Source organism: Schistocerca serialis, chromosome 1, assembly GCF_023864345.2.
Source record: "Schistocerca serialis cubense isolate TAMUIC-IGC-003099 chromosome 1, iqSchSeri2.2, whole genome shotgun sequence".
Classification (NCBI taxonomy): Eukaryota; Metazoa; Arthropoda; class Insecta; order Orthoptera; family Acrididae; genus Schistocerca; species Schistocerca serialis.
The window spans coordinates 391,359,535-391,378,469 of record NC_064638.1 but is presented as its reverse complement, the minus strand read 5'-3'; the positions used below and the strand labels follow the sequence as shown (position 1 = coordinate 391,378,469).

Sequence of the window (18,935 nt, the reverse complement as noted above, 5' to 3'; positions counted from 1 at the left end):
CTAAGGATTTAGTTGATCGTTTCCTCCACACATGGCAGCAAGGTCTTGAATTGAGGAGAAATGCAACAAACAGCGCTCCAGTGAATTTTACTCACTGTTACTCATTAAATTGCGTAATGTAATTATAAACTGACATAACTTCTGTCAAGTAAAAAAATTTTATCATGTTACAGAGATCTGATAGTAGTAGAAAACAAGTTAAACACTAATTTTCCCTTAAAAGTAAGTTTCTATCTAAAGGAAATTACGTGTTGCCGTTTGGCAACACTATGCATTCAGTCATAGCCTTGTCGAGTACTTGCTTAGAAAGCTTGCCAGCAGCACTTACGAAGTTTCTGCAATTTCAGTGAATTGATGCTCTTTCTTTTATAAGATTAGGTATCATGAATCCTGAAGAAGTTTATTTTGTGGATGACGATGGACGATTAAAGGAGTTGACAGGAGAAAGTTGGTTTTCAATACCAGTTCTGAGTGAAAGTGAAGATGACAGTGGTGATGAAGATGAAATATGTGACACCAACAATAAATTCGTGAAATCACACAGTTAACCTTATTGAATCTAATGTGACTTCAAATGATTCTGATTGCACTGGGCAGTCAATCAATGCAGACACCTCGGTAGTTGCAGCTGGAAATACATCTGCAATTATGAGAGACAGTTCTGCTGCATATCTGCACAAGGTAAGACAATACATCACAGATGAAGAAATGCGAGATGTGTTGTGGAAGGAAGGAGAGATGAAGTATGTAGAGCAACCTTTTCTTGGAAAAGAAGCTTTACTATATGAGTTATTAGCAAAGGAAACTCCATATGACTTCTATTCGTATTTTTTTCAATGAAAATATTTAGGAGTTGATTTCACGCGAATCTACGCTTTATAGTACCCAGATGAATTTGTCGAAGCCCAGCAATGTTGCTGTAGAAGATATTCTAAAGTTTTTAGTTTTTTGTATCCACTCTTCTGTTGTAACACTGAAGAATGTGAGGATGTATTGGAATAACGTTGTGGGCAGGCCCATCAGTTGTACAGGATAATATTACTGTCAATAAATTTGAGCAAGTGAGGCGCTTCTTACACTTTCAAGACAATTTAGCAAATACTAATGGAGTAGACAAGCTCCAAAAGATAAGACCTATTTTTATGCACCTGAATGAAAAACTTGATTCAGTTCCAATGGAGGAGTGATTAACTGTAGATGTGTGCTACCAAAGCCAGGCACCATCTCAAAATGTACATGCCAGATAACCCCCATAAATGTGACTATAAACTGTTTTTACTTTTTGGTGTATCTGGGTATGCTTACAAAATGGAGATGTGTACAGGACATGAACATGAATGGGACAAGAATGATGCAGAGCCGGATCTTGGTGCCAGCAGCAATGTGGTTGCTAGATTATGCTGGAATGTACCAGAGAATGTAAATGACAACATTTACTTTGATAATTATTACACATCAATACCGCTAATGCATTATTTGAAGGGAAGAGGCATTTTATCTCTAGGAACTGTTAGCAGAAATAGAGTTCACAATAAGAAATTACCAGATGACAAGTCCCTGAGTAAAGAGGAAAGGGGTAAAATACTTGAATTTATTGGAAATTATGAAGGAACAGAGATCTCAAATGTAGTCTGGCAGGACAACAAGACAGTCATGTTGTTATCCACATCCGTAGGAAGTGACCCAGTAAGCAATGTAAAGAGATATGACAGAAGTGGGAAGGAACATATTTTTGTATCTTGTCTAAAAATTGTTCAAATTTATAACAAGCATATGGGAGAAGTGGATCTTCTAAAAAGTCTCATTGGCAGATATAGAATCATAATCTGGAGTAAGAAGTGGCACTTTCGAATATTTTACCATCTTGTTGATTTAGCCACAGTCAACAGCTGGATTTTATACTGCAGAGTTAACAGCATCCGCAACCCAGTGTCTGAAGCTAAGGAGCTCCAATTAGCAAATTTCAGGATTGAACTGGCTGAAACTTTGCTCAAAATTGTTTTCAGTTCTACACCAAAGAGAGGAAGGCCAAGTTTTGTAGAGAAACCACAAGCAAAGAAGAAGAAGACAACTTCACGCCATCCCACTAAAAATGTCAGATTCTATCAGGTGGGACACTGGCCTGTTTATTTAGATAAAAAATACAGGTGCAAAAATGAAAATTGCAAAGGTTATACCATTATTAAATGCGAAAAATGTAACGTGGAGCTGTGTCTTAAGGGAAGAAAGGTAACTGTTTCACTAAATACCATGTACTGTGATTTTAATGTTTTCTTATTTATTTCACCGAACTATCCTGCTTTAAATGCCACTGCAATAATATGAAATTTAAATTCGAACTCAAATATCTCATAAAATGTTTGTTCCATAAAATGTATTTCTTACTTAATTTACCTGTTTGATTTGCTGTTGTAAAAGTTTTGGTAACTGGAGAGTGTGTTATGTCTAAATGCATGGTGTTGCCAAATGGCAACAAGTAATAAATAATCACTTTCACATTGTTAAATGAGTTATATAATTTTTTCAATATTTTGCCCCTTCATTGGTGAACATTTCCTACCATATATATATTTTGGCACTAAAAAAAATGCATGCAGTGTAGGGTTAGCAATGTAACTTAAGTCTAGTTTCCATGACGACATTGGGTTGCGCCACTTGTTACTTGGAATGTGTTGCACGCAAGTGGTTTCATATATGATGTGGCAACACCAGTATACACTTCAGTTTCGTCATTTTGTGGGTCCCTGAGTCGTGTCTGAAATGAAAGTTTTGCCAGCTGCACGTCGCACGAGATTTGATGGAGTTAAAGCTTGTTGCATGGAATCGCTGCATAAGAAAAAAATAGGAAACGTATTTCGATTCGTGGCTGGATGAAGAAAAGATGTCAGCTCGGTTGCTCAGCATCCTTTCTGAAATAATTTATAACGGAAGATCCAATAAGTTCTTTTAATTATCTTAGAATGTCACCAGAACTGCTCACGTTTCTTCTAAATAGAGTTAATTATGCAATGAGGAATAAAGGTACTGTAATGCATGAAGCACTGTTGTCAAAGCTGAAATTCCGTATCATATTGCGTGTATTAAGCCCAGTTTACACGAGGACACTAGGTGGCAGGCAACTGCGCTAACGGCCACTGCACATGCGCGCCGCGCATTAGCGCAACTCGTCTGTGAAACTAAACACATTCGGCGTGTTCCGACTGTGGTGACACTAGTTGCATGAGTTTTGAGGTTATGTGTGATCACAGAGTGTAGACAAACTGAAATATGAAGTGGAGAACGGAGAATAATGTTCGCTTTTTGGAGGTCTATCCTTTGCATAGGTGTTTGTGGGATTTCACTGATGCTGATAACAAAAATAGGCAACATATTGCTGCTCCTGAAACCATCACGTGCGATCAGAACACAGATAGTTTGACAATATCTGAGCTGCAGGGCAAAATTTATTGAATTAGGAGCTCACATATACAACTGATTAAGAAAAATACAAGCAAATGTAATTCTAGCTTGTCTATAAGACTAAAATCCCATCGTTCGAGTTGGCCAACTCTCTTTATTTTTTTAAGGGATATTGTTAACTGGACGGCAGGCTACAGAAATCAAGAAGCTGCATTCTTCATTAATTTTCATCTATTTAAAACGTTGCAGCAGTGCTTCCCATTCACATATGTTTGAATTTTGAAATATTGCCACTGGGCAGATCTATCTTCAAGAGAGTAGTTTGCAAGCCATTCTCTTCTTATTGTGGCCTGCTACGAATAGTTATTGCTGTCAATGTTAATAATTATTACTGTTGATGTTAATACTTATTGGTGTTAATGAAAAAGCGTCGTCAGCAACTATACTCATATCTTATAGCATGCGATTGTTCTCGATTGTAATGCATGCAATGTGATATGTAATTTCAGTTCTGGTGGCAGTGGTTCATGTATTAGAGTTTCTTTATTCCTTATTGCATAATTAACTCTATTTAGAAGAAATGTGAACAGTTTTGGTGACATTCTAAGATAATTAAAACAACTTCTTGGGCCTTCCATTATAAATTATTTCAGCAAGGATGCTGAGCATCCGAGCTGACGTCTTTTCTTCATCCAGTCACAAATCGAAACACGTTTCTTATTTTTTCCTTATGCAGAGATTCAATGCAACGAGCTTTAATTCCATCGCAACTCATGCGACGTGCAGCTGCCAAAACTTTCATTTCAGACACGTTTAAGTAACCCACAAAACAACGAAACTGAAGTGTATGCTGGTTTCACCGTGTCTACAGTCAAATATGAAACCATTTGTGTGCAACTGATTCCACGCAACGAGTGGCTCAACCCAATGTCGTCGAATAAACTAGGCTTTACAATCGAGAACACTTGGTATGCTATAAGGTGTGGTTTAAGTTGGTGATGATACTTTTTCATTAAAACCAACAATTATTAACATTAACAGTAATAATTATTAACATTAACAGCAATAATTGTTCGAAGCAGGCCGCATTAGGAAGAGAATGGTTTGCAATGTACTCTCTTGACGATAGATCTGAACAGTGGCAACATTTCAAAAATCTAACATATGTGAAGGGGGAGCACTGCAGCGAAGATTTAAATAGATGAATATTGAATAAAGAATGCAGCTTCTTGAATTTGTATAGCCTTCCCTCCTGTCAATAATATTGCTTAATAAAGAGTTGGGCAAATCGAACGTTGGGGTTTCAGTCTTGTAGATGAAAGCATTGACACAGCTACAATGACACTGCCTGTATTTTTCTTAATTCAGTTGTATATGAGCTCCTAACTCAACGAATTTTGCCCTGCACCCAGATATTGTCAAACCATCTATGTTATGATAGCACATGGCGGTCTCAGCGGCAGCAATATATTACTTATTTTTGTAATCAGCATCACTCAAATCCCACAAACACCTATGCAAAGCCTAGATATCGAAAAAGCGAACATTATTCTCAGTTCCCCACTTCATATTTCAGTCTGTCTACACTCTACGAACACACATAACCTCAAAAACTCATGCAACTAGTGTCGCCAAAGTTGGAACTCGCCGAAAGCGTTTAATTTCACCAACGAGTTGCGCAAACACGTGGCACGAATGTGCAGCTGCCTGCAACCTAGTGTTGTCATGTAAACTAGGCTTTAGTGTAGGGACAAAGAACAAAATTCTGTAGATTTACCAGACACTTTATTTTTCTTTTGTTCATAGTCTTGGTAAATTTGAGAACACATGCTGTAAAAGCCCATGGTTACAGAGGAGAAAGGAAAGTTTATATTCCAGACAATGGATGGTAAGTAACTGCGTATAATAATACTTCAGAGAGTACAAATTGAGATGATGTGAAAGCTTAAGTCAGCCACGGCCATTCGGGTGTACTATTTAGCGTAAGAGGTGGCAAAAAACTATGTAACTGAAAGAAATAACCAGTTTCTGGGAAGTAAGAGTTACTGTGATAATCGCTCATCTGATACTGCCAACAGTGCCTCACGCCATCTGTTGACTGAATATCGTACTACACTTTTGCGTCAACTCCTCAGAGATCTGGCTACGAACGAGAGAGGGATAGACCATTTGGAATCCGTTCTACAGGTCAAGGGAATAACTGTGAGACTGCACGCCATCTGTTGATAAGAACTGTGTACTATTTCGTGCGCCTTCGTTACTTTTAGCACAAACAATTAAAAAAAGTTAATGTCAGAGCGATGGCTGATAGGAGCTGCAATACAGGCATTAACAAGTACGGTCGTTCCTTTGTGCCACCGCCTTATATGTCAGTTTAGGTTGGACGAGTAGCACAAAGAGAGTTACCATAAGGAATTCTAGCAACTATGGAAATAACTGCCAGAGATCCGTATTTTTCTCTGGCAGTTATCGTTATTGGCTCACAGTTCTAGCTCTTTGGTGGTTATCAGGTAACCTGAAAGTTGGTAATGGAATAACTGTGTGTCTGTGTTCCTGACTCGGCGACTCCAGTTAATGGTAGTAGACCCCGAACAAATATTTTCATACTGATTCAGCAATAGCCGCTGGCCATCGCGAATCACAAATAACATGTCAGAAAGTATAAAATAAAACATTTTAATATAATAATTATTATCCTCATCATTTGTCAGTAGATTGTCAAAATATGTGAACATATTACAGTAACTGCTAATATTTACAGAATTGATACACTGTCAGAATGAAACATAATTATGCACTTTTAATAAATTCGTCATACACACAGTACCTGATCTTGACTGTTGAGGTGAAGTAATGTCAAAACTGAAATATAGCAGAATTTTTACTTAAGCTGTTCTAATAGTCTCTGTTAAGATCTTCATCTACAGAGTAGGAGGAGGGATCAATGGAAGTGTCCGATTCCACCCGTGTGTCTGTGTGTTATATTGGGTTTACTTGAGCCTTGGTGGTGGATGTGTGGAGTAGTTGGCGGCAGTTTTTGTAATTCGAAACGTAAGATTTGGAAGTTTTTTCAATGAATTATCAAGTATTTTTGTTCATATGTTTGACGTTTTCGTTAGGTGTTATTGGTTTGTTGTTTGTAGTGTGGTAAGACGTTTAATGTTTGTGTGTATGTGGGAAAGGGGTGAGGGGGTTTGGGTTGGCTGACCTAGTTTGCAGCGCCAGAATTTCTTGGTGGTAAGAAACCTTTTTTTTTTCTAGTTGGGATGTTTTGTGTATTTATGGAGTATTGAATGTGTTTTAATTTATGTAGAGATTTTTGATTTGTGGGTTTTTGAGGTTGTGGTTTTATTTTTTGCAGTTTTAGGTGTTGGTTTTTTGGCATCAATAGTTGTGGTGGACCTATATAGGGCACCGGAAATGACTGATTCCCATTTTCGTAGTTTTAGGTTTTGATGTTTTGGTATTGTCATTTGTGGTTGACCTATATAGGTCAAAGGAAATGTCTGATTCCAATTTTCGTAGTTTTAGTTGTAAGTATTGGTGTTTTGGTATCATAACCTGAGGTTGACCTGTATAGTTCAAGGGAAGTGTCAGATTCCTGCAGATTTTGTCGGTGTAGCGGAATGTTGTAATTTTTTTTTTGTTCATCATTTTGTGTTTTGATCGTGGTGGTTTTTTTTTACTATTATAGTTAGCTCATCCTCACCCTGAAACCCCAAACTTCTCGCAGTTGTCCCGTTAGTTTGTGTTTTTGGAGGGAGATGTTATTGTCTTATTAATATCTATCTTCGTGTTTGTTGCTGTGTGTATGTAGGGACGTCATAGGAGACACTTCGAATAGCCATTTCCGCCATATTGATGACTTCATGGGTCACAGCAGATAGGTGGAATCGCACACTTCTGTATCAAAAAGTCTTTCAAACCCTCTGTAAACCGTGCTATATCTAAAACCAAGTTTTTAATGGTTGCTGACTTGCTGGCAGTTTATTGAAAATGTGTGTTCCTGAATATTGGATCCCTTTTTGGCCCAAGGTAAGTGATTTTTAGTCTTTATGTAGATTGCTGTTCATATTTCTAATACTGATATTATGTATTGAGCTATACTTGCAACAAATTTCATTAAGGAATAAATATACTAGGAAGCAGTGGTTTGAATACGACGTTCCTCAAACAGGTTCCTACATGATGTTCTTGAATTTACACCAAAAACGATTTTTATTACACACTTTTACATGCTAAAAACTTTTGCTCCATTTTTGGTATGCCCTTCCCAACTGAATTTATCATCGAGTTTAGTCCCAAAAATGTCACACCGTCAACCTCTTCGATCTGCATGTCTTCATATGCTATACACATGCTGTAGCTGGAGAAATCGAGCAGTTTTTCACATCTCATATACAACTTGGATTAGCGTACTCACACTTCCCCCAATAGGACTATCTTATACAGGATAGGAGTAAACGAATCTGTCACATTACGTATATTTTTTCTGTTGTATTACAAGGCTGTAGACTTATTCTATTAAGTGAACAGCACAAGAAATTAAGCTTCGAATTTAACCTACAGTATTCAGTTTACATATTACTTCATACTTTATAACGCACGTTGTTAACACTTAATTTTAACAGTGGCAAAGTTCCGTGTACTTTCTGTTGCAGCTGCGAGGATAATATTTCTAATAGTGGCCTAGCTACACTTTTACAGTTTAAAATACGTGTGATGCCACCCAAAATATTATATGGTGCCGTTCTTTACGTCATGAATTTTCTGTTGAATTTTATAAACAATTTCCCCTCAAACTTTGTATATTGCTCTTTACGGGCTTAATTATTAATGAATCTTAACATATGACTACGGCACTCGATCCGCTATGACGAAACGTTTTTAATGCGTGCCCGCTCATCCTTGTAAGTCGGTATTTACTATTTTTATTAATCTTTCAGTATTCGTGATATTAACCGATTTTGAAGTTACTGTAACTTTTGCGTCTCGTGACTTGAAATAATGATCCATCTTTCAGAAGGTGCATATTACTGACCACAATCCACTGCCGCATCGCTCTTGACCGTAAGCTACATAGTTTTCGCGTAATGCGCGAAAAAACAAACAACGCCCCAAGCTGCAGGCCACGTGGTTGCCAATCACGCGCGGGTGCGGCACGCGCTTTCGCGAATCGCGCGTTGTGTAGCGCGCTCGCTCTCCACAAAGCAATCCTTGCATACTAGAAACATTCATCTAGAAACGGAGGTTTCTACCGTCACAGGGCGCACAGAATACTCTTTATCTTCATCCTATGACCATATTTGCTTATTCATGGAGGACACGAGGGAACCAATAACCAGTATGGACAAAGCTCCTAGCTACACTTTTACAGAAGGGTAGGGAGGAAGGAGTGCAGATCAAGACAGTAAGGGCCAGGGTAGGAGAGGACAGAATTTCATGGGGCTGGGCTCGTCTGCTCTGTTCCCAAAGAAGTTTTCATAATTTTTCATACATCAGTTTCCTTTCAAAAACTAATCCTTGCAATATAATTTGTACGAAATAATTTTGTCATCTTAGATACTAGAATAGTAATATGAAGCTCCTTTGCATTAATGATTGTCCTTCTTAATCCATCATTTATGGGCAATGGAAAACTTTTGGTGAGTGTGGAAATACCTCTTGAAATTGTGATGAAAATTCATTTATGCATGTTTTATATTAAAGCTGTCAGTACTATATACAGGAGACTGCCATAAGCTAGGATTTATGGTTGCAGATTTTTTCACTGTACGTCTAACTGGTTCTAAATTTCAAAAACACTGAACAACTAAGGTCTTTCTTAGCTCTTTCAGTTAAATAATGTACATTAAAAACTTCCCACAAGATTACTTCTCTTTTACTAGTAGATGAAGCAGGAACGTTTTTTAACCATGCAAGTACTGTATAAATATATGGGTGATTCATAAACTGCCAGCTCTTACCAGTAATCACCGATTTTAACCTGTGTAGAGGCCTTAAATTGTTAGTGTGCCGTCATTTGTCAATTTTTTGTACATTTATACATCTTTGCACAGAATAATTGCACATTTGTTCTACAATAATGGGCTATATGATTGTGTCCATGTATCATCCTGTGGTGTATTATAAGAAGCACAGCAAATTATTGTGGTCTGCACACTCCATTGTGTAGCTCAAGCACCCAATGAATAGGTTTGTGTTCTGCTTTTCAGCAAGAGGATGGCCCAGATCAAATACTAGACACATTTTTAAAGGAGATTTTCCATTATAACAACTTCAATAAGAAACACTTTTTAATTTTTTGAATGCATTGTCTCCCAGCAGCCACAGCATAACCACATGCCTCACAACGTATAGCCACTGGAGGCCTAGCATCTAGCACTGTGTGCCTGGGAGTCAAATATGCCAGTCAGTGAGTTAAAACATAACAAACTTCAGTTTCCAGCCAGTTGCAAATGTGTTACATGGTTTAAAAAATTTAAATATCTTCAGTTTGAGAAATTCTGTACAGTAATTACCTTATCAGTACAGAGAGAAGTAGTTCTAAGTTCTAGGGGACTGATGACCTCAGAAGTTAAGTCCCATAGTGCTCAGAGCCATTTGAACCATTTTTTAAAATTAGAAGTAAAGCCTCCACAGTCGTTAATTGTGATTGGATGAGAGAATTTAATAAATAAAATGCAGAAATAATCCTTAAAATGTGATCTGTAATTACTAATATTCACTTTTCCACGTAATCACTAGCCAATTGGATACATTTCTGCCAACAATGAACAAGTTTTCTGGAGCCACCACAGAAGAAGTCGGCACTTCATTATCAGGAACCGATGGAAGTCAGACGATTCTAAATCTTGACTATATGGAGGATGCCGTACCGTGGTGAGATTCAGTCTCTGAAGTTCTGCTGTGGTGGCACGTGAAGTGTGTGGTTTGACATTGTCATGCTGCAGGAAAACATTTCCCTTTTCCGTTCAGACCCTTATTAGCCATCGTTTCAGATTTTGCAGGATTGTGATATAACGCTCTGAGTTTATCATTGCTCCACAATCAAAGAAATCACCATGGATAACACAATCTGCATCCCAGAGCACTGTGGCTATGATTTTTTCAGCTGAGGGCTGCTTCTCGAATTTCTTTTTCTGGGGCGAGTCTTTGTGTCAATATTCCAAAGACTGACGTTTTGTCTCCGCATTGTAATGGTGTACCCACATTTCGTCTCGTCACAATTGAATGGAGAAAGGTGTCGTCTTCATTCTCATAATGCATGAGGAGTTCCTGGCAAATTTCAAGTCCGTGCGCTTTCAGTTCAGGAGTCAGCATCCGGGGTATCCATCATGCTCAGATCTTCCGATAGCCAAGCAAAGCCATAATGTGACCCACACTTTCTTGTGAAATGCTGATTGTGCTTGCAATTTCTCTCTGAGAATCAATCTGTCAAGGTTTTGCTACTGAAACTCTGTGGTTGCTGTCACAGGACGTCCAACTCTGTCATGCAGGTCAGAAGTTCCTACCTCAACATCTTTAAACTTACCACAAACTGCTTTCATTCTCTAATGAATCTTCTTTGGGGTGACACATTCTGCTGTCAAGAGTCAATGACTGCACGTTGCTTAAATCGCATTGACCAACCATCTGCACAGGGTTTCATACCGTACACTGTCACAACACAACCGTTCAATACTATTGCTTCCTGCCAACAGGAGCTGTAGAGAAGTAGGTCGAAACAAGCCAGTACCTGCTGCATACCAATGCTGAAAACTGTTGAAGAGTTGTGAAGGTAGAGGCATTACTTTTCAGTCAATCCTTGTACAAGACAGACCACGTGATTTGTTGTAAAAACTGGCAAATTGGATCCAAGAGATTGTGAATTACAAAAGTAAAATAGCTAAATTTTAGAACCATTATTTTTTTGTTGTACCAGTGATACTCAGGACAATTTATTTACAACTTGAAACATACCTCCTATTATAGACTTACAACAACCATAAATTATTTGACAGAATAATAGCAATGTTTGCTGAGCTACCAACATTTCCAATAACTTCAATATTAGAAGCTTTAAGTTATTCTCCCCAGAAAACTCCATACTGGATTACTGTCTACCTGGTACCCATATGGTGGTACCAAGGAAGAATGGTAAGGTGGGCAAGAGTCTCCAGAAATACAGAAGGAAAGGGCAAATGACAATCAGGAGAGAAATACTAGTTGTAGAAATTCCCCTGTAGTAGACTCCTTACTAGCTGTATATGCCATTTTTAAAGTTCTAATCCTCTTGAGAAGTTAACAAATCTAAAAGCTGTAAATTTGTTAGGTTACCTACATTACTTAGTCGCCACAAACAAACGTCTTTACTTTCATATCTGGGGATTCCAGTGGTTAATTGCAAAAGATTACGAAAATTATTCATAATTAATTATTGATAAAATAATGTGCTATTATCTATAACAGGAAATACATTCAGTTTAGTTTTCATTCAAAAAAAAAAAAGAAAAGAATTACACAATGAAATTTATTTACATGTCCAATTCACGTGCATAGTGCATGTGTGCTTATATAAATGTGAAACATCTAAAATACACTGATATGTACAATAGTATTAACATTTTAAAAACACTGTAACTACTAGTCATTTTGAACAATAGATTGTGTTTAAGCTTAAAGGAAAAATGCACATATAAGAGTGTGTGTTGACAAAGATAATTTGAAAATTGCTCATCCCTCTAATGTCATATTTAGCTCGTATGATTCACCGCCAAAGGAAATGATAATTACATAATTGAATTTATTCATTCCCATAGGGCATAATAAAAATCAGCATGTGTATTCTGAGTACACAACAAGTTATGGCAAAGCTTAAATGAGCAATGCACTAAAGTGTTTTGAGTTGATACTGCTTTCTAAATGAAAAAAACTTTTCTCAAATATTGTTTTAGCATGCAGATTAAAAACTTATACCCATGTGTACAGAGCTTATTTGTTGTAAGGAAGTATGTGATTAACCAGGATGCAATACAGAAAGACACACACTTGCTGCAAATAAAACATAACTAAAGCTTGTTGGTTAACACTTTCAGGGTTTGTCCACTTTAGTGTTGCTGGAAAAACAGACCAACTCAGATGAAAATGTTTTACCCAACTGACAGAGCCTGATACATATGATTATAAATTGTACTGTTTGAGTTAAAGAAAGCCATTATTGACCAAGTTGCATTAAGGAATCAAATTAATGAGTGGGAAAAGGATTTGAAGGATGAGAGATTTTTCATACTTTTTCAGATGACCATGAAAAAGTGCAGCCAATGCTCTTTTCTTTCCAGCACAAGTGGCAAATGGAACTTTTGAAGTATGGCAGCATATATGAAGTACAACATTCGATTACACAGGGCAACAATGGAAAAACGTTTTTGCTGAAAATACCTTACTCTTGTGTTTTTTAGGATGGTAAATTCAAATATGATACTTAAAAAACTGTATCACCCACCATTTCTTCACAGTTAAATTCTTTAAGTTAGGCGATTTTTTAAAGAATTTAACAGTTTTATATAGTTAAAATAATTTAAAAATAAGGTGTAATGAATGTTGACATTGGTAGCACTGCTGAAAAACATTTGCTGGCAAAAAAGGTCTATTTTATTTTTGTGTTCCTGTACATGTGCTCAGTACAATGTCTAATCGTGGTAGTAAAAACCCTGATGACAGTTTTTGTTACATTTGTGGTGAATTTGTGATTTAAAAACACCAAAGAAACATTAAAAACTTTGTGAAACAGGTTTATCTATCACACTTTGGGTCTAAACTTGGTGATAAAGATAAATGTTGGGCGTCACTTAAGGTATGTTATGTGTGTGTTGAAGATCTGAGAAAATTGTCCAAAAGGAGAAAAAAGCCTTTAGAGTTGCCATTCCTGTGATATGGAGGGAGCCAAGAAATCATCCCGATGATTGCTACTTTTGCAGTGTTGATATTACTGGTCATAATTCGAAAAACAAGAAGGGAATAAGCTACCCTAACCTTCCATCCACCATCCGACCAGTAGGGCATGGTGTAGATATGCTGGTTCCTGAAATTTATAGTCCAGCGGAAGTATTTTCTGATGTACAATGTGATTTAGATGAACCAGATGGTGATGAATTCCATTGTAATACAGACGGTCTAGAGCCCAAATTGTTTGCTCAGACTGAGTTTAACAATTTGGTTTGGGATCTGGGCTTAGTGGAAGAAAAATCTGAATTGCTTGGCTCTAGATTAAAAGAGAAGAACTTATTGGCAGTTGGAACCAGTATGTACATGTATAGAAAGAGAGAGCAGCAATTTTTCAAAGTTTTTTCAACAAGAAGGTGATTTAGTGAACTGCTCACATTCACAGTCTGATGAATGAGTTTGGTGTTGAACACAAAAAGGAAGACTGGAGGCTGTTTATTGGTTCATCCAAAACTAATTTAAAAGCTGTTTTATTACAAAATGGTAACATGTATGCAACTATACCTATTGGAATTCTGTACATATGAATGAAAGCTATGGAAACCTAGAAATAGTGCTAAATAAAATTGGCTATTCTGATTATGGTTGGATGATATGTGGCGATCTAACACTAACATGCATGCTCCTTGGTCAGCAAGGTGGATTTACCAAATTTCCATGTTTCTTGTGTGAGTGGGATAGTAGGCCTTGGGATCAACACTGGAGGAGAAAGAACTGGCATGTAATGGAGTCCTTAAAACCTGGTGAGAAGAACATTCTATGCAAAAACCTTATAGATCCAAAAAAACGTACTCCTACCACCTCCACATATAAAGTTAGGCCTAATGAAACAGTTTGTAAAGGCTTTGCCTAAAGATGGACCACGATTCAAGTATCTCTGCCAAAAGTTTCCGCACCTTTCAGAAGGTAAACTGAAAGATGGTGTCTGTCAGACCTGACATTAGAAAACTGATGTTTGATGTTAACTTTGAATCCACAATGATCTTAAATAAGAAAGAAGCACGGGTATCATTCAAGCAAGTCGTTACAAAGTTCATAGGACATGAAAAAGACCCAGAATATGTTTCTATTATAGCTACAATGTTAGAGAAGTTTAAAAGTTTCGGATGTTTAATGAGCCTAAAAGTTCATTTTTTGAAGTCACATTGATTACTTTCTATACAATATGGGAGATGTTAGTGAGGAGCAAGGAGAGCGTTTTCACCAGGACATTAAATTGATAGAAAAACGCTACCAATTCCGTGGAACACCAACATGATGGGGGACTACTGGCGGCCACTTCACTGAGAAGTTCAGCAAGTGACTCATCGTAGAAAAAGCTACACAAGAAGCTTCAAAGACGAAAGAGAGAGAAAATACAAACCAATTTCAGCTGACAAGTGAAACTTCTTTTAACACATATCATTGTTTTAAGTAGCTTACTGTAAATACAAACATTGATTATGTTGTAACAAAGCATTTCATTAATTTCCCCATTTACCATATAGCATAGGAGTTTTATACTGTATAATAAAAAGCATATTGCTCGAAAACAATGGATGATGCAAAAAAACTAGGGCTAGATATGGATTCAGCTCATAAAAATCTATAAAGAACAGCTATAAAAATAAAAAAGTTTAAAAAAAAAAACTTTTCGTTGGCCTGTGTTATTCTTCTTAGTAGTGAAAGCTAATAGTTCTTGTTTAATAGTTGGGATACTCTTCATTCAAGTAGAAAACAGTACATCAGTTAAAGAGGCTCTAGAAATTTTTAAGGAGTGGAACCCAGACTGGAACTGAATAGTGGTGGGGGGGACTAGAAGTGTGACATGTATTGGAAATCCTATTAAAAATTTGTTCTTCAAAAATTAAAAGGAAAATTTTGAAAGAATAATTGAAACCCACTGGAAAGTACTCATTCTGGGTGAACTTTAAGTGGCACTAATATTGTCACGTAGAAGAAGGTGTAATTAGATGAAAGACGAACACTAACTTCACTTCACGAAATTTTATTCAGCACTTGCACATGCAAGAGTGTGGAGCAAACTGCCTCCGGCCAGAACACATAAAGTACATACACAGCTACAGAATATTCCAGTACAATGATTCTTGACATTTGTTGATACTTCTAGAATGTACTCGAACCAAATATAGAAATTAAAATTGTACAGTCCAGCTGAGTTTTGAACTCACGACCCGCCATGCAACCGTTTAGTATCATAACTACTACACCACGGAGCTACTCAACTTCTTCTGCGACACTGCTCCCTCCTTAAGAGAACAGCGTCTCGGTGTTAACATCCTAGTCCGGGAACAAGTCATCGCTCCTGCATACTCCGACTCACGATGACTGATGCTCGCCCTGGCGGTAATCTTCTTAGAACTTCTTTTGCTGCTATGCTCTTCGTCACCTTTCCACTTCTTGCTTGTCGCTGAAACTTCGAATTTGTCCTGGGTGGCAGGATACTTGTAGGGCTACATTCGAAGTACATGAACCGTATCTCTGATCTTTCGTCGTCTTGCGTCGGGGGTCGAAATCTTCAACTTCATAAGTAACTTTAGACAACTGTCTTACAACCTTATAAGATCCAAAGTAGCGCCTGAGTAGCTTCTCAGAGAGACCAACCTTCCGAACCAGGCTGGTAGACAATATAACGATATGTTTACGTAATGTGTATACATAAACATACAGTTATAAATGTCCCCGTTCGTAGCCGCTAATTATAACAATATGTTTACTTTTGTGCTGTAACATATAGCTATAATCAGCGGTGGAAACATATTTGCGAACGCCGATCGTGTGCGGCTGTTTCTTGTTGGATCGTCTGATCAGTCGGAAGTTGCATTGCGGAAGAGAGTAAATGCCTATTCAAAATATAATTATTTTTGGATAGCTCAACATGAATTTCCTAAGGGACCGTAGTTTATCATGCATTTACCAATAGAATATGGCGCGGAGAAAATATTTCGCCGCATACAACTTCCGTCCGATTTCGACGAAAGAATTCGTGACTGTGAACTCTCTATTTGGCAGAAACATAAAGAAAATTAAATAACTTCATGAAGGAGTGAGACGTAGATTCTATATTAAATAAATAGTCCATACACCAGTTCCATTTAAATCTGAATTTATGGCAATTAATAGACCAACTTACACTGCAATGAAGGATTTAACATGGATGCCGTTTTGACTGGCACTTCTCGTAATGAAAACAATTCCTTTGACGTTTTCACATACACGTCGCACAATAAATCTACTGCTGGGCACTTTTAGTATTACACATTTACTTTACACTAGAACAATATTATTTTTAACAATAATAATACGGTGGCAAGACATGCGCGTCCGACACAAGTTACAGGAGACAAGAGAAGAATGAGTAACTGTTCATCGAGAATATCTCGTACATAAAAAAAAAATGTGTGAAAAAGTGTTCTTCTTCTGTCCGTTTTTCGCGCCGCGGTTTTCAAAGTCAATAACTCACAGCATCTCTGACGGCGCTTCGACAATAAACAAGTTACGTCACAGGTCGTTCACCTTTTACATTCTCGCAACATTATTTGCTAACTGTAGCTGTTGCCGAGCGACTGCTCGATTAGTGAATGATTTAAAATGATAAGGCAATCACATAATGTTACATTGCCTTCTATGGGAATCTTGGAAATCAAGGAGATTACCAAGATTCACATGTCGCCGTTAACATTATGGGATTGAGTACTTTACAGATTTACATTGATCAAACACAGTATTCCTGTCATTTGATTATTAGGATTATACAAATATGGTGATCTCTCATTCATAGACAAAGTCAGCTCTTAAGGTAAAGATACACAAAAAATTTAAAAACTAAGACAGTAAATCTACGAAGTTTACAATGGACATTGTACATTATACTCATTACAGTCCTTTTTTTACAGAGTTCATACCGACCATCTTTGTGGCCTCAAGTTATTGTCCAGAGCTCATAGGCTCTTTGCTCCTGAAAGAAAACACATGGGATTCATCTTTTTATACACACATAATTCTCACACATGGAATTTCTCACACGTGTCCATTTTTATACACATATACTTCTCACACATGGAATTTCTCACACGCGTCCATTTTCCATTGCTCACTAGTTGTTATAATTTTTACGCTTTCATTGTTTGTGTATTGACAGGAAAGTCAAAATTTGATTCTTCTCCAGGTGAAGCTTATGCCTTGAGAAGTTGGATCGCTACTTTGCGGTCTCCGAGTAGAAAACTTTTCATCAGCTCTGGCGGGCGAGTCTCACTCGCACGTTACGTACACACGTTACATGTAACAAAAAATATAAATACCCATTAGTCTAAGAACTAAGCTTAAATCTAATTTTAGGACTTGGGATTCATAGGAATTTGACTTTGTCACTATTCGCGTGTGGTTTGGCTGTTCGCATTTCATCCACGGGATATAACATCAGCATAGTATCTGATATGTTGTGAACTCATATAAGAGTCTTTTATTTTGGGAGCGGCTTTCATGGAAAGTCCGTTTCGTCGAACTGCAGCGGGAGTGCTGTGCAAGTACATCACTTTAAATTTAACGCGTTTGTTGCGTCGATGGACGTTGACACAGGCTGATTGTTAGAGCTGAATCGCAACTCGAGGCGCTCACCAGCCTCCACGCGGTACTTCAGCTTTTCCGCGCACGGTTCAGTGAACACGTTGCGTCGATGGTGTTGTGGTTTGCTGAGCTGGTGCGGAGGGACGAGGATTACCAGGGACAGAGACTCCATTGAAACCATCCCTGTCTCCACATTTTCCAGCCGATTTTGAAGATTTTAAGGTAGGCTAGCGCTCGCACTTTGCAAAGCAGCTAACACACTTGGTTTCCGATGCACTGCACGTAATCACATCACCGCCTTCGGTTACACAACCGGACTATCATTGTCCGTCGGCCTATCTGCACGTTTAACACTTTTTATCTTCATCGTGTCTGTGGCAGACTTCCACACCATTTTAAGCCTTCACTTATACACTACTATGTACACAATTTTTTTACAGTTTATAATCAAATAGTTTGTCTCACTTTGAAGCTTGCTAATTGAGAGCTTCGATTATCATGTCCATTTCAATTTCTGTTACTTTGTTGGTAACTATCTTTAACATTTCGCTTTACATTGTTCATCATCTTTCTCTAAGACTAATTATGCTTTTAGTTCACAGTCACAATACATTAGTTTCTCCGATCTGTTAGCAATTATTATTATTTTAATTCATTTCAACCGTTCTTTCTATTTATTAGATTCATTAAAGTTATCACTGTCATTTCAACAAAAATTTCCTCTTTACTAGATGTGAGGATCAGTCACATTTGACCGCCCTCTCACATGAGAACAGAACACCATTCAAGAAAATATTCAAATTCCTTATCGCGATCTCGGTTTGCGTCTCGGATTGACTTTAAAAGGAAAAATAAAGACATTTCAAAACTAGCTTTTCCCGATTTCGTTCACGCGTTTCCTTTTGAAAATCGTATGCCAAACTAGCCTTCCACGTCAACCGCATTTCTCAATCTGTGACGTCAAGTCTACGGGACGGGTTTAGGCG

The 18,935-nt window shown here is 37.6% G+C and overlaps 1 protein-coding gene across 1 annotated transcript; it reads left to right on the top strand.

The window, feature by feature from the left end:
- Positions 1-1,230: 1,230 nt before the first annotated feature.
- Positions 1,231-17,569, top strand: LOC126475264 (piggyBac transposable element-derived protein 1-like). The gene is made up of 2 exons (XM_050103028.1): positions 1,231-2,109; positions 17,525-17,569. Exons 1-2 carry the CDS (start codon positions 1,231-1,233, stop codon positions 17,567-17,569), a joined length of 924 nt encoding a protein of 307 aa, XP_049958985.1.
- The last annotated feature ends 1,366 nt before the right edge of the window (positions 17,570-18,935 follow it).